Consider the following 24,589-nt stretch of genomic DNA (forward strand, 5'->3'; position numbering starts at 1 on the left):
TGATAATCGTAGTGTATCTATTATAAAAATGGAGATTGAGGATGTATGTGGATAATGAGCTCTTTATTTGTTGAATCCTAGTGTCCTAAATTAAATGGATGATGAACAATCTCCTCCACCGAAAAGGAAGGGGGCTACATGCATCCTGACATTTGAATATCACCTTGGGCATGATATTAAATTGGCATATTTTCATGAAATACATCGAAATATTTTCATTTCCACAAGCTTTTACATGAAATTTAATTGATAGATTCTTTATTTTTTATTTTTTATTTTATTTTTGATGGAAATCGCTATTCATTTCACAAAATATTTCGGGGAATAGCAAAGCTTATCAAAATGCAAGATTTTGGTGGAAATGTGTCGATAACCAATAAATTTTGATCAAAGTCATTGTTGAAATAAGCAATCTAAAAGTATTGATGAAATTAATTAAAAAAAGTATAAATTGTTTGTAGAAAAGACTTGTAAAGTACACATAATAATAATGTAAAAAATAAACGTAATATTCATTCAATATATAAATGAATCATAATTTTCTTTATCTATTAAAAAAATATTTTAAATTAATTTTATATTTATTTAATTATTTTACATATTAAAGTGTATGCAGTTAATGTAACATTATCATTCTCTCTTTCATGTAGAATATAGTTGCTTTCATTGTCTTGCTTTCAAATTGTTGCACCAACATCTAACAGAATGTTGTTGATCTTCATTTCCACACCCCATGTGGTACTTTATTGTAGTTTAATGATTTAGGAGCCTCTTTAATATTTTTTTCATCATTCCAATCGTACATATTCGTGACAAACAAAAATTACAAGAGATGTCCTCATGAATCATAATTACCAATCATGATGTTTAGAGAAAGGTGGTTCTTTCGATCTAATAGAAAAAATAGATAAGGATATAGATCCTTAAAGAAAAAGGTCGCCATACCAAAGTATCTCTAAGAATTTAACTTTGTCACTCTTGTCCCACACACTTCAGATGGAGGTTTAGTTCCCCACACAATGGAATTGGGAACACTAATGTAAATGACATATCTAAAGCCACATACAAGTAGTGACAAGTAATTAGCTGTCTGTCTTGTCTCCAAGTCAACAATTGCTTATTCTTACTCAAGGGGTAAAAGAACACCATTGATATGGCTAAGCAAGATAGAGATGGAGTCAATCTTCCTTATTGAGATTCCTCTTGGGCCCAAAATTCGATTGTAATTCATTTTTTGTTAGAAACTCTCCGCACCATGGGCCCTCCAAGAATCAAATGCTGTCCAAATAATTTGTCAAGAAATTGCCCAAAAAGACTATTTCTTCATTTAGATTCATTTTCTCACTTATTGTTATGAGAGCTTTTCAAACAAAAATTTTACAAGACAAAAATAAGACCTCGGAGCTGAATATTAGGGAGTCAAGAAACGTTTTCATAGGAATGTGTGAAGCAAAGATAAGGATGTTGAGATGGATGGGTGGTACTACAAGGAAAGACATTAAAAAATGAGTACATGTTGTTGTAAAGTGCTTTTGTATCTTCGGTCTAAGCTTTCGTAGGGAATTATATTTTTAGGACTTTGTCTATAGATGGGATGTTACTGTTAATGGGGTGATTAATGTAATCTTTTGTTCACTTTCTTCTCAATAGGTCTTCCTGACCTCTTTGGCTTTACCACGTTCATTTTTTTTAATAAGTTCCTGTGAAAATATTTTGGATCCTATGAGATAAAATAAAAGGAAAGTTGTTTGATATTGTTTGGGCATGTAAAACAGAGAATAATAAAGTACTAGTGGGATGAAGTGCTTAGGTGCAAGTCGATGGTTCTTAAAAGAAAGGCCAAACATGATGTGGATAAAGGTAGTAAGAAAAGATATGACTAGGTTTTGTTGAAGATAGAGTTGACCAAATAGGAGTTATGTTTATGATTTTTAAGCATTAAGACACTTGAACATTTGTTTTCTTAAACTATTTCAGTTGTCTTGAATATCTGGATTCTAGCTTTTTTGTGCTTCTTTGGGGTTACTTTCGGTACCTGTAGGTATGTTAAAGCATTTGAAAAACATCTTTAGATGCTTTCTGTAAAAGTAGGTTTAATTTACTATATGGAAGTTGGCTTATTTGTTTTCCTTATTTTCTCAAAGACTTGTACGGCATCAATAAAAAAGTTACATTGTTTCAACAAACTTTGTATATTTTACAGTTGACTTCTATGGTAGGGGAAGAAACAATAATGACGTTTTGCCTTCTAAAACTGATCAAGATACTCTTAGAGAGGGTTACAGGTTTGATCATCTTCTCACTTGAATCATTGGCATTTGTATTAAAATGTAAAAATATATCAAGTTTTTTCATAAATTGCATGTTTCTTTTATCAATAATGATAATGTTTTATATTGATGTATAGAGAAATGCACAGAGAAAGGGGAACACCCAAAAAAATAAATGAAAAAGAAAATGGGGAGCAAAATATAAAGCAATTAGCAATTAGCTAATGGATAATCTATGAGTTTACCCAAACAGAGGACATATGAAGGAACATTTCACCAAACAATCCACTTGACCAAGGCAAGTGATTGAAACAAGTGCTAGTGTAAGTGATTGACACTTACTCTTATCCCATCTGCCTTACAAACTTACACTGTTACGAGTGATTGACACTTTCCTTGTGCACCTTACGCATAACGCATCAATGCAAGATAACCAGTGTAAGGTGAATGAGATGGTCAGTGATCAAGATTTTGAAGATTCTTATATAAATGAAGGCCTACGCTCGGAAGATCGACTTTTTGCAAATTTTCTTAACTATTGACTTTTTCTGAAGAAGCAAGCAAAAAAATCGTAAAGTAATGCGGAATACCTTATTGGATCCTCCTTCTCAACATGCCTTTTCTCCCTCGTAAGGATGTGAACCTCTTTAAGATGTTTAAAATGAGAGTCACACCTTGATTCTCTATCCATCAAGTTCCTATGAAAAACAAATCACGAAATGGTCTCTTCGTTTCTTCTAACAAAATGGTGACCATTCATATTTCAAAAATTCTCTCTCCATTCTCAATTTTCATGCCAGTGACTTCATCAAAATCTCGTGAACGTTAACTTGTTCTTTCCAAACACCCATTCCATATGAAGGTATCATCTCTTGGCTAACCCAATCATGCTTTAAAATTTTGAATTGTTTTGTAATGTTTCGTATGAAACGTTTCACAATTTCATCATCCCAAGACGAAACATGTAGAATTTTATCGTTTAGTATATGTTTCGATATGTATCGTAAAGTTTCAGCTGAAACATATAAGAACTCAAATTTAAAAAAAAAAAAAAAAAAGCAAATAGAACTTTTGTTTGATTTTTATATTAATCTCAAAATAAATTGTTTATTGAAAAAAAAAATGGATCTAAGTTTTTCCATGAAATATTGAGGGCTGTGGTGTTGGATTACTGATGTAGTAATCCATTTGAGCAAAACGACCCTTAGTAAACCTTAAAATCTTACGTATTAGTAACCACAATGTTTTTCTAATACAAAAATTCACTCACTAAAATATATGGTGCTCAAGTTCGTCAACTTAGGTTATTAATATAATAGTTAACTCTTGGGTTGGTCGCAAACCAAACTTAGGTTGTTCAAGTCCATCTTGCATTAAGAAATTGCTCGAATCAATCACGATCTCCCAAGTTTTAAAAAATAATCTTACTAATAGTTATGTAAAAATGAAATATTTATGAGATAAATTTATTTTAGAATATTTTGAAAGTGTATAAATGTGAAAAGGATTATTTTTTAATTTAAATTACAATTTTAGCACTTCAAATATCCTTTTATATATTTATTTGTAAAAAAATAAATTTGATTATTTACTGTGAATGTTTCAGACTGTTTTGGCAATGTTTCAGTTTCGTTTCGGTTTTTGAAGAAATTGAAACATTGAATCGAAACGAGATTTTAAACCATGATCCCAATCTCAACTTTGGACGACCCCTCATGTATCCATTATGCACCTTCAAAGGGAATTATCTTCCTTTTAAAACTTCTCAACCAAGTTTCAATGAGTGCATTATTCATCTTTATAAGTCTTCTTACCAAACATAATCGCTATTAATCTCTTTATTGAGTCAAAAAGTACTATCAATCTTCTCAAACCCAATCCTCAAAGTTCTTTGCCAACGCATCGATTTTTGGTTTACAAGATGGAATCGCTTCTTTTTCCTACCACTTCACAAAAACCTTATCTAATTCTCATATGCGCTTGGCAATTAACGTAAGTGTACCTATAGTTTGTTGATATCTAAGATTCCTCAGAAGCTTGCTATGTTGTTTTGAGGTATCTCATGTCTGCCAACTAATTTGCTGAGGATCACTATTTATGGAGTTGGTGCAGTTTCAAACCTTCATATGCTTGCAGGTGCTTCGGGTGCCGAGTGGGAGTGCAACTAATAAAAGTCAAAATATTTGTGATCTAGTCGTCGCGAGGGTAAGAAAGCAACTGGGCTTCTATAAAGTCAAATACCTATATAAAGTAGGTAAATTGACTTTGATCAAAAGCAGTCTAGTAAGCGTTATAATTTACTTTTTGTCACTATTCTCAATCCTAGGAAGTGTTGAAACAATGTAATTTTCTTTTGATCCTTAGGGAAGGAAATTAGAAGTTTCATTTAGTGAAATGGAAACTAATTTTATTTGCAAAGAAGAATGGGTGTTTAGGCGTTAGGGGTAGAGGTGCATGAACCATGTACTATTAGGCAAATTGTTACGGAGGTTTGGGATTTGTAGAAATAAGTAAGTCTTACTTGATGTTTATGTTAGAGAAGTTCTAATATTTGATTCTACGGGTAGTATTTTATAATTTCAAGAAGTTAATATATCAATTGATGTAGGGCATAGAAAGTCTTAAGTAGTTTCCTAATTCTTGTATGATTTGTTTCTAGTTTCTAATTCTAGAAAGATTTCTTTTTCATAGTTACTTTAGGAGTGTTATTTTTTATTTTTGTCTAAATTTGTTTTTAATTTTTAGACTACAATTAGAAGTGCTTAGAAGTGTCTAAATTGAGTTATAATAGGTTTAGAAAGTTAGTATCATGTTATAGATAGGTTAGGAAGTTATTTTTTAGTATTTTAAAAAGTTTTTAAGTTATGATGAAGTTATCGATGTAAGGAGCTTTAAAAACGAAATTCACTTTTACATTATCTTAATTAATTTTAAGCTTTTTGTTTTATTTTCTTCCAAGCTATTGCTTTTTTATCGATTAAATTTATTGATTCACACACTTCCGCTATGTCAAGTGTACCATAGCCTTTTTTGAGAGCCTACCACCTTCAACATGGTTGAAAAACACCAATCTTATGTAACCAATCATCAATTAGATCAAAGGTTCAAGGAATTCGAAGATGATAAGGTTGAGGTCGGCATATTTTAGGCTTATGAAGAGGAAGAATGTGAACATCTCAGTTGTGTTATGATCTAAACAACATGTTGATCCTTGAATTCAACATACTCTTTTTCGGACTACATGCAAGGTGCAAGGCAAGTTGTACCAATTTATTATACATTAAGACACATGGTTGATGTACTTAAGTTACCCACTATGCAACACCCTAAACCTTATTCTATAGGTTTGGTGAACGATGAATGCAAGAAGAATGTGACAAGTTAATGCTTTATTTCTTCTAGCATTGGGTAATATAAGGATAAGGTTATTAGTGACATCGTCCCATTGAGAGGATGCCACATCTTCTTGGCAAGGCCTTGGCTTCATGATAATGATGTCACCTATCGAGGCAAAGCTCATACCTATTCTTTTATGCATAATGGTGTCAAAGTGATCCTACACCCTTCCCATGCAAAGCAAAAGGCTGTCCAACTAGTCAAGGAGGAGAGAACATGCTTTATTTCTATCAACATCAATGAGGACTTAAAGGAAATAAGCCAAGTGTTTCCGATGGTAGTGCAACCTCCCAACCGAGACTCTCCTACTCAAGTTTCTCATCGAGTGCAACCTCTCTTTGAGGAATTTTCTCATGTTCTTCCTTTAGAATTGTCAGACTCATTGTCTCCCATGAGGAATATACAACATCACATTGATTTGGTGCCTAGTGCAAGTCTCTCAAATCTATTCCATTATAGGATGAGTCTGAAAGAGCATGACATATTGAAGGAACAAGTGAAAAAGAACTAAGTTGAAGAACAACATGTTGATCCTTAGTAAATATTGCTTCCTCGTTAGAATTTACAAGAAAACCAATATGAAAAAATTAGACTCCTTCATATCTTGAAAAAGATAAATGATAATGCTTATGTGATGGATTTGCCTAAGGATATGTTATGGTCAATTATATTCTCTAAACTAAGTCTAAAGAGCGGATATCATTAGAAGTGGGTTAGAGCGAGAGATGAATGGAAAAGAAGGAAAAAAAAGCCTTAAAGAACAACTCAAGGACGAGTTTTTTTCAAAGAAAAGGGGTTTGATGTAGGACATCTACAATTCTAATTAGAAAATCTTAAGTAGTTTCCTAATTCTAGTATGATTTGTTCTTATTTAGTTTCTACTTAAGTAGTTTCCTTCATAGCTTCCTAACTATGAAGGATTTCTTTTTCATACTTACTTTAGAAGTACTATTTCTTATTTAGTTTCTACTTTTGTCTAAATTTGTTTTTATTCTTTAGACTATAATTAAAAGTGCTTAACAGTGTCCAAATTGAGTTATAATAGATTTAGAAAATTAGTATTATGTTATAGATTGGTTAGGAAAGTTACTTTTTAGTATTTTAGAATGTTTCTAAGTTATGATGAAATTAATTAGTATTATATTGTAGATTAAGCTTTTTGCTTTATTTTCTTCCGAGCTATTGCTTGTTTATCAATTGAATCTATTGATTCACACACTTTTGCTACGTCATAAATAGTGAGAGAGGCTGATTAACCTTAATCTCATATGATTATTCTCTCTAATATTTTTTTTCTTCTCCCTTCTCTTTTCATTCTTTCTAGATTTAGACTATAGCTTGGTATCATAGCATCGATTTTTTTAAGCACATCCATTTTATGAAGGTTTTTTGTGATTGCTAACATCAGTTGTACGCTGCTGATATCAGTAGATAGGGGTCGAAACTAGCATGGATCGAGTTGCCCAAATTAACGGTGTGTTTTTTTTAATAGAATTTTTCTTGAATTTTTTATGAGGTTTTGAAGGTGTTTTCCCTAATTTTCAAAAAAAATAAAAAATAAATTTAGTTTGTGAAATCTAGATCATCTGATCTTTTGAGGGGTTTTCGAGGTTTTTTTTTATGGATTTGATCACTTTCAATTTCTCTACACATCAAAGGTCGTTTCATTGGATTTAGAGAAGAATTGAGGTGGCGATTTGACAAAAACCTATATAGTTTTACTCCCCCCACCCACCACCATTGTTTTTCTTCAATTTTTAGCTTTATTTTGGTGGTCTGAAACAGTTTCAACACCCATTCAGCCCATGTTTGAGTAGAATATGTCATTTGGGTTCCATCAACAGTGGATTGGAAAATGTACAAGGAAATGCTGTACACCCAATCCCACCTCCCTATAAAATCCTCAAAGGAGACCCCTTTTAATTCCTTGAATACTTTGCTACAAAGAAAGTTGGAGCCCAAATAGAGAGAATGATTCCTTGCAAAGAGTTCTCTTTCCTCACGAAGATCCTGAGATTCCTTTTATTCTAAATCCCCCAACAAATCGCAAACGGGGTTATACTACATAAATTCCTCTTGAAAGTAGAGCTAGCCAACAATCAACCATGAAAAAGCTCCTGAAGAAGCCAACTTGAATTCCAAGCTACCTTGAAAAAGCTCATGAAGGACCAAGTATCTCTAGTCATTGCACAATACAATAAATTATGGTCCACTGATTCCCCATCCGCCTTGCATAAACCACAAAAATTAGTCGAGATGATACCTTTCTTCATTACATTGTCAAACGTTAGAATTTTCCCCAGTGAACCCACCCAAACTAGTGACAGGCTATGAAGATAACTTTAGAGCTCAAATTATGACAATAAAACTTGATGGTGCCAATTTTTTTAAAGTGTTTGCCATCTGTTAAGATGTATATCGGTGGACGAGGGAAATTAGGGTATCTCATTAGTCATATTGTTCGAGGAGACCAATCCTATGTATGATTGTTGTGAATAGGATAATCTGATGATGATGTCATGGTTCTTGAATTCCATGCAACTCCAACTTAGTAGGAACTATTTGTTCCTAGATACAACTCATCAAGTGATGTCGGAGCTTTAATAATGAAATGAAGAATCAAAATAGTGTTATTTTGTTTTCCTTCTCTATGTTTTACTGTTAATAGGGACATCTTAGTAGTATCCTAGTTGTTTAAAAGAGTCATGTGATAGTCAAGTGATCACTAAGGGCATTCTTGTCCATTGTTGTTAATGTTATTTAGATGATTCTAGATTTGCTTTTAGTAGGGTTTGTTATAAATAAATCTCTTTCACATTGTAGAGGGGATTTTTGGCCATAAATTTTCTAATAGAGAGAAACCTTTCTCAAAGGTTTTTTCCTTACTCTTTCAAGCAGCCTTAGGGGCTTATGATTGTCACTATTTCTTTCATATTTTTCCTCTTATTTTTTTTTCTTGTGGTTTGTTATTAGCAACCCACTTGGCTAGTTCAGTTCTGAGCTACATCATCAAGTTTTGGAAAAGGTCACTAGAACATATTCTCAAAAGAAAAATGTGGTTTGTGTGTATCAATTTCATCAATGAGTGACCAATTTTTGCTAGGGGGAGAACATCCTGGATATCCATTATTTCACTCTTCAAGCCTTATTGGAAGATTTGGATTATTATCAAGTAATTAAATGGAGGAATGATGAGGATGCTGAGGAGTTTCGTAATTTGATCAACCAGAACCGAGTCTTCCAATTTTTTGTCAAGTTGCACTCAACTTATGAGTTTGTTCGAGTTCAAAGTATCGTGAATCCATTCCTCTACTTAGGATGTATATTCTCTTGTGCAGAGGAAGGAGAGTTGAAGGTCTGTAATGCAACCTCTCTGAACCACCTCCAACAACTTTTCTCTCCTTTGTGTTTGGTGAAGATAATAAGGGAGGAGTTAAATGAAGTGGTTGAAGGGTTGATGATAAGGATAATCTCCATTATGATCATTGTGGTAGAACTTGGTATGCCATGGGAAACATGGTAGGATCTGATTGATAGACCGAATAAGTTCAACAAAGGAAAATCGTAGTAGACTCAACTCAAGCCTAATGCTCATGTTGTTGTTCAAGACCATCCACAACCCAATGCCAATGGTTCTAATCCTTCTACTGAGTTATCCACAACCTAAAAAGAAATAGAGCGTCTAAGAAACCCTATTACTAGGCTTGATAAATGAATGAGTTCTTCTTTCTCCAAATCAGGTATACATGCCTCTGCACACAATGCTAGTTTCCTTTTTTCTTGCCCATCTTGGATCATTGACTCTGGAGCCTTAGACCACATGATTGGAATGTCTTCCTTGTTTAATTCCTCTCAGTTATCATCCGATAAAAACAAGGTATGGATGGTTCGCTTTCCACCGTCTCGGGAAAGTGGGACATTGAATTTGATGATTCTTTGTCTTTATCATCTGTACTTCATGTTCCAAACATGTCAATTAATCTTCTCTTTAGGACTTGGCTTTGGGGAGTATGCTTGGCAGTGTTAGAATGGTGAATAGTCTCTATGTTCTGGATTCATCTATTTCACCAACTCTTCAGCCAGTTAATCAGAGTAGTTGTCCTAGTCAGTCTTATCAGTCTTTTTGTTGTGGCATGTTCGACTTGACTATTTATCATTTTTGTCTTCAAAAATTCTGTTTCCTTCATTGTTAAGTCAGTGTCTAACTCTGGTCTTCAATTTGGAGTTCGTCAATTAGTCAAGTATTGTAGAACTTTATCTAAATAATAAAGTCTACTTCTAATTTATGATTGTGCACACTGATTTTATGTGGAGCAACACTTTTATAGTTGATGGGGAATATTGATGCTTTATTTCTTTTGTGGATGAGTACTATAGATATACTTGAACCTACTTGATCCGCACTAGAGATGAAGTATTTGGGCAGCTAGAACTATTTCACAAAATGATTCGAGGTCAATTTGATTAGTCCATAAAGACCTTCAGAATCTGGTTGGTGCACATAGTCTTAGACCATGGAAACTAATATATTTTGGAAATGTTGTGGTATTGATGAAAATAATGAGAAATGTTTTCATTTAAACCATGTAAATGATAAAATAGGTGTTAAAACACATTCATTGAATCATCAAAATACAATAAACAACCATATTAGTTTGGAAATGAAGACCAGCAACATTATGTTGTATGTATGCTCAAGTATTTGAGCACGGCAATGAATAACAATAATACTCTACATGGAAATGAAAATAAAAATATTACATTAACTACATAATATGTAAAACACTTGCTTAAATAGAAAAATTATTAAGAACTACATTCATGTGTTATTATATTTTTTATTTTATGAATATGTATGGCCTCTTTCAGGGGCTGCTCCCCCTGCTAGTGGGGAAGTGGAGGAGTCAGCAAGTGCTCGCTTCCAGTTTGAATTCTCCAGATAAAAGATTTCGAGACACTTGTCATGTTGTGAAAATATGAGCAAGGAGAGAAATATAAGACTGAAAAAGGAGATTATTCAGCTCAAGAGATCGGTCGAGGACTTTCCACTTAGAGTTACTAAAGGGAAGAGAGCTGGAAGGCGCTTAGTAGATGTTAATGTCTACTAAAATTGTCCTAGAACGTAAAGGGTTTGAATGCGGCCCCAAAAAGAGTAGCAATCAAAGCTATGCTGCATCATCATAAACCTCACATAGTGGTCATGCAAGAGTCGAAGTTAGAAAAAGTGGATGATAGAGTGATCAAGGAGATTTGGGGTATGAATTCAGTTGGGTGGTGCGCTCTTCCATCGTGGGGGGCATCGGGTGGTATCATTTTAATGTGGAACAAGAAGTTAGTGGTGATGGAGGACAATCTCAATGGGGCTTTTTTGGTGTTAGTTTTATGTAGGTTGATTGGAGAGGACTTTACCTGGGTGTTCTCTGGGGTGTATGGCCCAACTTTAGCTAGAGAGTGGAATCAATTTTGGGAAGAATAGATGATATCAAGGAGCACAGGAGCACTGGAATAGACCGTGGGTAGTGGGGGGAGATTTCAATGCCATTCGTTTTTCTTTCGAGAAGAGTGGGGGGTCTAGAGTTACTCTAAAGATGCGTAAATTCTCGGAGTTCGTTGGTTGCAATGGGTTGATTGATCTTCCGCTTGGTAGGGGAAGTTTTATGTGGTCCAATAACCAGGAGAACTTGAAGCTTAGCAGACTGGATCGTTTTTTAGTCTCGTTGGATTGGGAAGAACACTTTGGTATGCTTACTCAGGAAAAATGGCCGAATCCAGTGTCAGACCATTGTCCTATTTCTCTGGTGGCTGGGATGCGGAGGATTAGGCCTACGCCCTTTCGTTTCGAGACTATGTGGTTAGAGCATCAAGGTTTCAGGGAGATGATTGACGCTTGGTGGAACGAGCTTTCGTTTGAGGGTAAGCCAGGTCAAACGTTGAGGCTAAAACTGAAGGCTATCAAAGAAAAGTTGAAAATCTGGAACAAAGAAACGTTTAGGTCTGTGCAAGATAGGAAAAGTGCTATACTGCTAGAATTACAAGATTTGGAAGGTAGAGAGGAGAGAGGGGGTTTGGGTGCCGTGGAGAAGCTAAGATGAGTGAATCTTAGAGTTGAATTTCAAAGGCTAGCTGTGATGGAGGAAATTAGTTGGAAACATAAGTCGAGAGTTCAGTGGCTCAAGGAGGGTGACAAAAATACTTCCTTTTTCCATCGTATAGCAAACTTTCACAGCAGAGTGAATTTCATCTCGAAGCTTAAAGTAAATGATGAGTGGAAGGTAGGGAAAGAGGAGGTGTGTGAGGGGGTGGTGAACTTCTATGGTAATCTGTATACGGAGGATCATGTGAATAGGCCTTCATTAGATTCCTTACACTTTGACAGTATATCTTTAGAGCAACAGAGGTGACTAGAAAGACCGTTTGATGTTGAAGAAGTGTGGGTGAGTGGTGGATGGTTTGGCGAGCGATGAAGGCCCCGGGGCCAGATGGTTTCTCTCTAGCCATCTTTAAAGCTTGTTGGGAGATAGTGAGGGACGATGTGATGGCGACCATCGGGGATTTCTATAGAGAAGGTTTCCTAGATCTGGGTTCTAATTGCACCTTTCTTGCTCTAATTCCGAAAGTGTCGGGGACAGAAGATATAAGGGATCTTAGACCGATTAGTCTGGTGAGCTCAGTTTACAAAATAATCTCAAAAGTTTTATCTTCCAGGCTTAAGACTGTGTTGAGAGATATCATTGGTCCAGCTCAAAGAGCTTTCGTCTCAGGGAGACAGATTTTGGACGGGGTGCTCATAGCAAATGAATGCATCGATTCGCGTAGAAAAGCTAGAACTCCGGGGTTAGTGTGTAAAGTTGATTTGGAGAAAGCCTATGATCATGTAAACTGGAATCTGGTGAAGTATTTGCTAAGGAGGATGGGGTTTGGCGAAAGGTGGGTTAGATGGGTCATGAAGTGCATTTCAACTTCCACATTTTCTATCTTGGTCAATGGATCTTCAACTGGGTTTTTTAGAAGCTTGAGGGGATTCCGCCAAGGTGATCCGTTGTCGCCTTTTTTGTTTGTGATAGTTATGGAGGCCTTGGGAAGGATGCTTTCCAAGGCAGTGGTTGAGGGGGAGCTCTCTGGATATTCTACTAGGGAGGGTGGCAATGTGGTGTCTCATCTTCAGTTTGCAGACGACACCTTTATCTTTTTTGACTATTCCCCAAGGCAGGTGAGTTTCTTAAGTGGCATTCTTGGGTGTTTTGAGGTCATCTCCAGAATCCCAGTGAATCTCTGTAAAAGCAAGTTGTTTGTGGTTAGGGATGAGGTAGGTTTGGAAGTAATGGCGGCTTCGATTGGTTTTCAGATAAGGGCCCTTCCTTCCACATATTTGGGGCTTCCTTTGGGGATGGGGTACACTAGTAAGGACATTTGGGAATCAGTGGTAGAAGGATGAGAAAGAGACTGAGTATTTGGATAGCAAAGCTCCTAACTAAAGGAGGGAAGATCACCCTCATTAAAAGTGCATTAGCCAGCATTCCCATCTATACTTTCTCTTTTTTCTTTGCCGAGATATGTGGAAGTTCAATTAGAAAGAATTTGTCGTGATTTCTTATGGTATGGCAAGGATGGTTTGAGAAAACATCATTGGGTGCGTTAGAGCAAGTTATGCTTGCCAAAGAAGAATGGGGGATTGGGTATTCGAAAATTTGGATCTATGAACTCAGCTTTGTTGGGGAAGTGGCTTTGGAGGTTTGGAGTGGAGGAGGACAGTCTTTGGCGGAAAGTAATGGCAGACAAATATGGTGTAAATGAGTACGGGTGGGAGAGTGGTCCGGCGAGAGGCGCGACGGGGTGTGGTGTGTGGAAGGGTATCCTTAGAAGACTTCCGGCAGTTAGGAGTAGGGTGAAATATAAGGTTGGGAACGGGACCAAGGTGAGGTTCTGGGAAGATTGGTGGTGCGGAAATAGTCCCCTAAAAGATTCATTTCCGATTTTATTTGATTTATCATTGAAAAATAACCAAGTAGTGTCCACTTTCAAGAGAGTGGAGAATGATGTGATTAACTGGGATTTTGGGTTTAGAAGAACCTTCAATGATTGGGAAGTGGATATGTTAGGGAGGTTTATTGCCATGGTGGAATATACTTATGTGCATAATTCTTCAATAGACAAAAGACTGTGGACAGGAAACAGGGATGGGAAATTCACGGTCAAATTGATGTACCTTAGCATCGCTCCAAGTAGTACAATTTTATTCCCTCATTCTTTTGTCTGGGGTGGTAAGATACCTCCGAAGGTTTCGGTCTTTATTTGGTTGGCGGCTTTAGGGAAACTTGCAACTCTAGACCAGTTGATCAGAAGAGGGTTCATTTCGCCAAACCAATGTTGTATCTGCAGATCTCAGGCAGAAACGGTGGATCACTTACTAATTCATTGTAGGGTGGCTTATCATGTTTGGTCGCACTTTATGGCCTTATTCGGGATTGTGGGTTGTTTTCCTCGTTCGATCAAGTCGGTTTTGGAATCCTGGTTGGTGTGGGGTGCTTCTTTCTCATCTTCTAAACGGGTTTTGTGGTTCTTGACACCATTTGCAATTTGTTGGGGTATCTGGAAAGATCGCAATCGTTGTATCTTTGATGGAAAAGTCTCCACGTTGGAAGGATTAGTTCTTTCGATTTTGAAGATTTTATTTTACTGGAGTAAACTCTATAAGGATTTCGAGGGGGTCTTCTTTGAAGACTTTGTAGTGCGTTGGGATAGGGTGTGTTCGTTACAGCGAGACTAACTCAGTGGTCGAGCCATGTTTGTTTTCTTATTTTCCTTTGCTTTGTCGCTTTTGTCTTGGTCTTCTTCTTTGTACCTGGGTTGGTCACCTCGACCTCCTTTTTTCGTTCAATAAATTATCTTTACCGATAAAAAAAAAATAATAATAACAAACTAATTAAAACATGGATAATTGTGTGCATGCTTATATGAACGTACTAATATACTTCAAATACATCAATTTAATATTATGTAGATATCTTAATTTATTTTTTTAATGAGTATTATGTGCAATTTTTTATTTATAAACATTATTATCATGTGTAATTTACAAGCCATTTCTATAAGTAATTTATAATTTTTATTAATATTTTTTTAATATAGAATATTTTGGTCGAAGTTCATTGTTCACCAAAATAGTTCGTTTAAAATCTTGCTTATTTCTACGTAAAATTTGGTGAAATGAATAATGATTTCCATCAAAATACTTACAAATAGAAATTGATTGGTAATTTCTTGTCGGGCTTCGTTGGAAGGGAAATATTTAGGTATTTTTTGTGGAAATATGTTTAAATTTAATACCTTGATTGGAAAAAAATAGTCTTGCTTAAATGTTTAATATTCTTTTCTGTTTTCTTGTGGAATATTGATTTAAATGTTCAATTGCTCAATGTTGACTTAAATGCTCTTGAGAAGTTTGTTTTTCTAACATTACATGTCGACTTAATTAATTTGTAATTGAATTATTATTCTGAACAGGTTTATCCGTTCAGAGGAAGATGATATGGATCCATCTTGGGAGCAAAGGCTGGTAAAGCGTTACTATGACAAGCTTTTTAAGGAGTATCCTTAGCAAAAGACATTGTTTGCCATTTGTTAAAGATTTCTTGGTTTGAATTCTAAATGCTGGACTGTTAATTATTTGACTTATTGATGCTGGTAATCATGATCATGGTTTAAAGTTTCATACCATTTTTTCCGAGACATTCTGATTTTTGTCAAGACCAGAACAAAACATTGATCCCAAAATATTGAATGTTCTGGGAATGTTTTGATCGAGTCTGTCTAATTTTCTCTTGATTGTAACCTTGCCTTGAGATGATGTTTGAAACCTCGATTCTAATTTTCTAAATAGAGGAGACCATCTTCTTATTTGGTTCTGCTTTGGCAACAACATACTAACATACTCAACCATAAAGGGAATGCACCACTGAATTTACTCAGATATAATTTATTCTTACTTAAAAGCCATTAGGTTCTGGATTTTTTTTTTGTTAATAAAAGCCAGCACCAATAACTCTAGGAAGTCTACTTGGTGTGGAATTTTAGCTATTTATATTAGTTTCACCAATGGTAAAATGAAAAATCTATCCTAGAAAGTGATGCTCAAAAACCTGTTCCAGTGAATTATAGAATCACGGTAATAATCAGAGGTTTGAGTTTGCATCTTGATTTGACACAACAACAAAGTAAGTGGCGTAATGCATCTAAATAGGGGAGAAAAAGAGAATCCAATTTATAAGAACCTTAGGTGGGGAAAACCTCCATCTCTAGATTGGAGACAAACATGTCTAAAGGAAAACTTTGTCATAATTGCTCCTTGATCCCCTCCAGAACTTGTAAGAGAACCCATTGAAAATCTCCCTATAAGCTGTAAAATCATCTCATTGATGTATGGTGAGAAGAGATATATTTTAATCTCAGAGGGGATTTAATTGGATATACCATTGTTTCTGGTATAGAAGTTCCTATCTTAATGGGAAATGTCCTACCTTTGAGTGTGGTTTGAACCATTGATTTATGTAATTGGAAATAGCCAGTTAGGTTTCTTATTAAAAGGGTGTGATAAATTGTTTTTTTAGCACCGATGTACTTGTTTCTTATCCTTTAGCTTTGGAAGCCAAATTTATGTATTGACGATCCCAATTGTTGAAAGTGATCAAGGGTTTAAAGAAGACAAAGAGAGAAATAAGATAAGATGAAATTCTAGAGAAAAGTTATGTTTATCATTTCTTCATTCCTATTTATATAAGTTACATGATAAATAGGAAAGGATGAAAAAAGACATGACATAAACATAAATAAAATAAAACTACATCTGATAACATTCCTTGTCAAGTTGGTGCAAAAATATCACACATGTTTGGCTTGCATATAAGATTATCAAAACTGGTCTGCCCCAATGCTTTAATGAGGATATCGGCTAATTGCTGTGATGTTGGATAAAGATGGTGCAGATGTCATCGGAACTAACTTTCTTCCTAATGAAATGTCAACCTCTATGTGCTTGGTGTGATTATGTTGAATTGGATTATGAGCTATGTTAATGGCAGCCTTGTTATTACAGTACAATATAAAAAATTGAGGAGATGAACAACCTAGCTCATGAAGTAATAGTCGTAACCAAAGTAACTCATATATGTCAAGAGCTTGAGAATAAGTTTGAGTCACTGGTTCTCAAATTTGTTGGACTGTCTTCAAGAAAAGATACCCTCTACTAAGAAGAGGTTGCATTGGTTGCAACAACTAAGACATAACCAAGGTGTTCTCAGCATCCCACTGTTCGTACTTAGGATCTGAGATATTAGGCTATTTCTTTTTCCTATTCAAATAGTCCGCCTTCTGTCTTCCATGGATGGCTAGTTTTGCAGACTGAGCCCACTTTAGGTAGTTTGTGCCATCGAGTTTGACTGTAGTGATTTGGAGGTTTGGTTTCTCATATTTGACTTGTGATGATCCAAACTCACTATTGGTAGACTGTCCTAAAGTGATGCAGTGCAATAAGCAATAAGCCCAAGTGGGACTACGGATCTGGACGAGCGACAAATTCAAAATAAGTCGAAGAAACCTATTCTTGAATGGAAACGTCGAGATCTTTAAGATCTATAGAAAACTATGGACTTTTTGTTTTTAGGCCCGATTTCTTTGTTTACCTTACTTTTTAGACGTTTTTGCTAGTTTTGTAAGGTTTCGTTTTGTTAATAACTCTAGTTATAGATGTCAAAATTGCGCACCGTCGACTTTTTTTTATTTCTAAGGTCAAGTAATATCTATTTCCATCCCTAAGTCATTTTAACTATTTTTAGTAATATTTTTCTATTTTGGCTATTTTCATGTTTTTCTAGAAGTAGGACTCTTTTTCTATAACTAAAATTGTAACTCCAATACAGAGACAACCTTGAATTAATAAAATTTTTATTTGTTCTTTCTTTTTCCAATTATTTGGTATTCTTTTGAGAATCAATAAACTAATTAGAAGATTGTTCTTTGCCCTGCATCAGTTGGTATCAGAGCTTGCATCGATCGCGTAATTTGTTATTGTCATCGAGGTGCCTCCGAGAAGATGATCGATTTAATGCGATGCTACACTAGAAGATGTATACGAATTGGAGAAGTGCGTTGGTTCGCTCTTTACGATCAAAATGGACTTCTTATGTAGTAAATTGTGTAATGCGGATAGTTTTTTCCACTTTGATCCTCTTTATGATGAGTATGATGATGAAGTTGTTTACGAATTTGTGGTAGAGTATCTAATACCACGAAGTGCTTCTTTACATCCAAATAAGAAGCTATTGATGGTTGGCTTTGCAACAATGTTTTGCGCAACGTGCACAAATTAAGTAGAGAATTAGTTTGTGATATGGTGATTGACGGTAGAATTAAGGAACATTTTGTCAAATAAAATCTTTTCGAAATTACAAATAGGAGCTCAAATTCATCCAAATCTTTCCAAACTCTTTTGGTTCGAGAAAAGCCGAGAGGAGATAGATTTCTATTATGTTCCAATTTTGGTCAAAATCCTATTAGATGAATTCATTGATGTGTATCCTGAAGAACTACTACCCGGATGGCCTTTAGATTGTTGGTCAATTGTTAAGTACAATAAGTTGATCTTAATGGCAATTAGATCATATATTTCAAACAATGGCGCCTTGAACTCATGGATGAGTTCCTTTCAACTCAGGTTGAATGGTGCAGTGCAACAAGCCCAAGTGGGACCACGGATCCGGACGAGTGACGGATTCAAAATAATTCGAAGAGACCTATTCTTGAATGGAAACGTCGAGATCTTCAAGATCCTTAGAAAGCTATGGACTTTCTGTTTTTAGGCCTGATTCTTTTGTTTACCTTACTTTTTAGATGTTCTTGCTATTTTAGGAAAGTTTTGTTTTGTTAATAATTTTAGTTATAGAAGTCAGAATCATGCACGCACCGTCGATTCTCTTTTATTTCTAAGGTCAGGTAGTATCTATTTCCATTTCTAAGTTGTTTTTACTATTTTTAGTAATTTTTTTATTTTGGCTATTTTCATGTTCTTCTAGAACTAAGACTCTTTTCAGGAGAGGGAACGACACGACGACGACACTCATCACTATCAATGGTCGTAAATGTCTCAAATAGAGAGGGCAAAGGGTTGGTGTTAAGAATCTGGGTCCGAAGTGCCTCAAACTCAAGACGTAAACTCATGAAAAATTGATATATCTGACGTCGAGAAATCCTCTTAACTAGATACCCAATTGCTTCTGTAAACAACTCAATTATAGACTCATAATGAAAGAGTTCCTCCCACCAAGACTGAAGAAAACCAAAGTAATCCGCTATACTTTGAGTCCCCTGGGTAGTCTGGGCTATCTCTATAAAGCTCATAAATCCTTGAGTCATTCTTGGCATGCGCATAAGTCTGAGTGAGTGAGTGTTGACCACAAAGATGAAACAAACTCATGATATATAAACATGGTATAGATCCGCTGCTCCATGGAATTAAATAGCCACCCAAGAATAGTGCAGTTGTCGATTTCCCATTGTTCAAATTTGAGGTCAGTAAAGTGTGGTTTAGTAATCGTGCCCAAAAGCCATCCGGTATTCTCTCTACTACCCAAATAAAGACGTACAGAATGAGACTAGGATTGAAAATTCCGATCATCTAATAGGATAGTGGTGATACGCTGGGCTGAGAAATTTGCCCCAAAAGTCGTGTTAGAATCCTTAGGCTTTGGATTTGTTGTCATTGCTCGCTAGGAAAGAAGAAATTTTGGTTTGAAGGGAGATCTCCCGTAGTATTAACCCAAGGTGGAAGAAGCCATAGGTAGAAGGGGGACAACAACACTGCCGCAGGTCTCTTAGCAGTACAAATAGCAGTCCTACTCTATCGCAAATCTCCAGGGGATCTAACAAATTTGTCACAACACACAGACAACATTCCTACTGCTGTCGACAACTCACACAACAGTTAAAAGCAGCCCACACAACAGGTCAGCAGTTCTACTACTATCGCACTTCTTCACAAGATCCAACAGACCTATATCAAGCCTTCACAAACAGTTTTATTGTTGTCGCAATTGTCCACAAGGTCCAATAGACTTGTAGAACTCTTCTCAAGGTCCAACAGACGTGTCACAAGTCTTCAAAAGCAGTCCTCCTGCTATCGTAATCCTTTAAACAACCTGCTACTGTTATCGCAAGTCTTCAAACAGCCTATTACTATTGTTGCAAGTCACCAAGTAGCTTGCTACTGCTGTTGTAGCTCTTCAAGCAGCTTGCTACTGTTCTCGCAAGTCTTCAAACAATAGTTATGCTGTCGCTACTCTTCAAACAGTCTGCTACTATTGTCGCAAGTATCCCAGCCCACAGACACTTATTGCAAGCAACAAGTACAGACCCTAATGTAGGTAAAAATCAACTTAATCAACCTATGAAAGATCAAAACCCTATCGTAGCGTAGAAGCACAATGCAGAAGATATTTTCGCAGCATGCAAAAAATTTGATAGAATCCCTATCGTAACATGTGATCAACGGAAGATGAGAAAAGAAGAAAAAAAAAGCCCCCAAAGGGGAGATCTTCTAACGAAGTTCCTGTTAGGTTATTAGGTTTCAAAAATCTAGGGATGTTGATGGAGGGAGGAAGAAGAGAAAAGGAGAGAGGAGACTTCAAGATCCCACGAACCAGAGAGGGGAACACAAAGGAGGTCGATGGGTCCTCTAGGCTCTGATACCAAGAATAATTGTGAAGTCTCTTTCTGAGAGTTTGGCACGTATTAATATTAATAAAAGAGTAAATAGACAAAAATGTCCTTACACGTAAGAAATAGAAAAATAAAAGCTATTATTAAAAACAACTAGGACTGAAATAACTATATTATTTCCAATAGTAACTTGGTCTTGTCCATGAAAGAGACAAGATGTCAAATAGAGATTTGAAACAATGCTTCTAAGATGTACAGACTCTTATGTGGGTGCCCACATGTCATTTAAGTGGCTGGCCCCCTTAATAACAGAAAATAAAACTTGGGCCCACCACTTAAAATGAAAGCATAAAAAGAGGCCCACTACTAAAAACAGAAATTCAAAGACCCTAACAAAAACTGCCCCATGGGCCTATGATGTCCCCGTCAAAAGTTAATTAGTCTCGTCCAGTGTACAAAAAAAATTGAGGCAAATGACATTCTTTCCTACTTGTTATACAAAACATCCATTTCCTACCCTTTTGTACAAGTTAGCATTTAATTCATGCTGTATACAATGTTTTACATTAATATTTTGTGCGTCTTCCATCTAAATTGGGGGTTACAAGCAACTTCTTTTTACTAAATTTGGTATATATATATATATATATATATATATATATATATACATCTGTGGTGGTACATTGTTCTTGACCTTAAACTTGTTTAAGATACTGCATTGCCGACATGTCACAATACAAGAAGGGGAAGGTGGGAGCATCTTGTCTTAGATTCCTATCTTGGATTGTTCAGATAAATGTTTAACACCTACTGCTGTGCTTAATATGTATCTAATGTATGAGTATATATATATTTCTTTTGAAAATTTCCATACCCGTTTCAATGACTTCACTTGGTAATGATGGGTTTCCCTTTTTTCTTTTAATAGTTATATGAAGATTACTTATTATAAAGAGCACCATTATCAAACATTTGATTGTTGCCTTTGATGCTTCTTACAACAGATATGAGCATGTTATGTTCATTCTATGAATGATAGATCATTTTGGTATATTTAGTGCTCCGTGTTTTAATTAATGCTATTTTTTTCCCTTTTCAATTCATTACTTCTGTTTACACATCATGCCTTGGGTTTACTTTTAGCAGTACTCTAATTATTTTTTGAAGGGAACTGTAATTTATTCTTGTGATTTCAATATAGTGACATAAATCTTTGTCCAATTGAGCCATGTGTTCAATCCTCATTATTCTTGACATTCTGGGATCTCGAGTTATAGATGTCTTGTCACAAGAATATTGTTTAAAAGATATTTGAATCAAATACATTGTCCAAATTCTTGGTATGCTATTAAATACATGGAAAGTTGAATTTATTCAACCACAAGAGAGTGCACAATTGGGATTTCGGACCCATGATTCCCGGATACCTTTATATGCCCAACATCTTTAATTCCACAGGATACAAAACTGTTGTTAGCACTAGATACTTCTAACCTATGATTTTTATTTTTTATTTTTTTATTGTTCATTTTCTTAAGTTATACCAATTATTTCATTTATTTCCTCCAGAATATTTAAATAATTCTTACTAAATAATCTTTTCAATATTAGAATGCAAATTCTGGAAATCTATCTGATTGGTTGATCTGTAGGAAAACAACCAGCCAATTGACTAATATTGGCTGATTTAGGATATCTTACCTTCCATATCACATTTCAGAAGCATCAATTGATAGGTAAAGGAAAATCTTATTAGTTTTAATTGGGATTTAATATAAATATCAGAATTTGAATCGCAAAGTTATGAAAACTATGCTATTTATGATAATCAATGCAATTAAACTCATGCCCTCTTCTAAAATTAACTAGGCATGAGTCCTGATATGCACCAAACATAATAGAACAACTAAAGAGAGCTAAATTTAAGCTACATCAAGCCTACTAAGAAGAATATGCATTTATCCTATTCTAGCATGCAATCATGCTCAAATGACTATAAATCTACAAAAAAAATAAGCTGAAACAACTACCAAAAAGGAAGAAAATTTACCTCCAAAAACTGAAAAAGAAAAAAAAATGGGAGGGAAGCTTTGAGATTGTGTATTCTCCTCATGGGGATTTTGAAAAAGGACTAGAACGATTGATCTTCAAATTCCTTGCGAACATCAGTGGATCCTTTCCAATGTGAGAGACCGTTGATACATTTAGTTCCTCACCAATTTTTTGTGGAGGATGTGTAATGTGAGAATGTACCTCTCTAATAGTAATTGGTTATCGCTAAGTTGTATGCAAGGTCCAATTTATAGGTTCTCTTGCCTAGGAACTATGAAATTTCAAAACCAAATTGTAAATTTTCTAATACTTAAACATTAACTTTCTATAGAAAGGAAGAGATATTTGTAAAAATTGGGAATTCTGTCAATTCTGATATGTAACCGCTTAATTTTGAAATTTGGGGTTTCTAATATTTTTATTGAAACTTTGCTAAAAAGGGTTTAGAGGGAAAACTAATCGAATTTGGTTAAAAACCAAAAAGAAGCTTTAACATGCTAAAGAAGGGTAGGCCACCATACATTAGAGTAAATTAAATCAAACATTGTATTAAATCGATGCATGTGAGGATTGTATGAAGTATGCGTGTGTTTAGAAAGTTCACACACGGAGCATTAAAATTTGTGTCCACTACAAGAATTTTTTAAAGTAGGAAATAAAGAACAAAAGTGCTGAAAGTTAGCATGTCCTAAGCGAGCATGCCACAAATTTAAAGACTGAGAAGAAAACGTATGGCTCATAAAGAGTGGAAGCACAAAAGCCGGAGTAGCAATAGTGAGGCAGGACGATGAGGGGAGATAAGAAAATGGAATTTGATTTTTGAAAAATATGGGATTTAAAGAAATCTAGTTGTGGATTGAGTTAAGGATTTGGTTTAGGACTGGGTAAAGATTATGGATTTGAGATCGGGTTTACAATTTAGGTTAGGATAGGGGTAAATCCAAAAGGTAAGAAGAAAATTTTATTTCAATTATTGTAGGATAGAGAAAATGGTTAAAAGTTTGTAGGTTTCAAAAATCAAAAATCAAGAAAGGGATTTTAAAAATCAAGAATCCAAGACTTCAAGATTTGAAAAACAAAAATTAATGGGTTGGGTTCTAGAAAGGATTAGAGGATTCTTGATGGTTTTTTAATTTTTCACAAATAAAAAAAGAAAATAGATGATAAGAAGAAGATTAAAGAAAAAAAGAAATAAAAAAATATTTACTTTAGAAGCACCCCAATGATTTCCATGGCATCAATCATGTTGAATGCACAAACATTCAAAGAAAACATAAACTTGTTTATTCCATTCATTCTCCATAAATAAACCCTAATACAATCTATAAATAAGGAAAGTCAACCAAAAGTCCTAATAAAACTAAAATACCTAATTTTCGTAACTCTCTCTCCTAACTTTTCAACCCTAATAAACTTAAATAAAACTCATCCTAAAGTTATCAAACTGCCCTTAATATTATATTAAAACCATGTGCCAATAAAACATGAAAATAAACTCAAAAAAACATAAAATTAAAGCCTTAAAATAAAAATATAAATTAAAATTAAAATCTACTCTTTAAGATTTAATGCCCATTCAATTCTCCTTGATTGGGAAGTTTTTGCCACTAGTGAAATAAAATTGAAAGCAGAAAAAAAGGGAGGAGATGGTACTTCAAGATCTCAAAAAATGAAGAGGAAAGAACCAAGGTCGATTGGTCCTCTAGGGATCTGATACCAAAAAGAATTGTGGAAAAGTAATTGTCAAGTCTTATATTAAGAGTTTGGTAAATATTTATATTAACTAATATGTGAATGAACATAAATGCTCTTACATAGAAATAATAGAAAACCTAGGGAAACGACATTATTTCCAATATGTTGGAATTTCAAATTTTTCGTGGAGTCCTTGTATGTCCTAAGAATGGTACTTATCTTCATCATGGGAGAAGATTATACATGCTTGTTCATCATCAAGGAATACAAAACCTCAGGGATAACCAACTGTCAGGTCAGGTTTGTACAAAAAGAAGTCTCTATAATACAGTCGTAAAAAGTGTATGAATAGCCCCCATAGGTGGCAAACTGAGGGAGAATTGAATGAGATTGTTTAGTTATGTGCAACCTGAACTGATAACTGCCCCAATTAGAATGAGGCAGAAGTTGATGGTTCTAAAAGATCA

The 24,589-nt window shown here is 35.0% G+C and overlaps 1 protein-coding gene across 4 annotated transcripts in view; it reads left to right on the forward strand.

Annotated features, from left to right (window-relative positions):
* The window catches only part of LOC147386653 (folate-sensitive fragile site protein), a 58,410-nt gene that overhangs the window by 4,339 nt on the left and 29,482 nt on the right, over nt 1-24,589 (forward strand). For 3 of the 4 annotated variants that reach the window (XM_086422546.1, XM_086422548.1, XM_086422545.1), the window contains exons 3-5: nt 2,204-2,285; nt 15,171-15,254; nt 21,086-21,125. In XM_086422546.1, the coding sequence (XP_086278672.1) occupies nt 2,204-2,285; nt 15,171-15,254; nt 21,086-21,125 (206 nt within the window). The remainder of the gene's footprint in view (nt 1-2,203; nt 2,286-15,170; nt 15,255-21,085; nt 21,126-24,589) is intronic. The other variant, XM_086422547.1, reaches the window with a different exon arrangement.

Source organism: Akebia trifoliata, chromosome 14 (assembly GCF_017979445.1).
Source record: "Akebia trifoliata isolate Shusen 1 chromosome 14, ASM1797944v1, whole genome shotgun sequence".
Classification (NCBI taxonomy): domain Eukaryota; kingdom Viridiplantae; phylum Streptophyta; class Magnoliopsida; order Ranunculales; family Lardizabalaceae; genus Akebia; species Akebia trifoliata.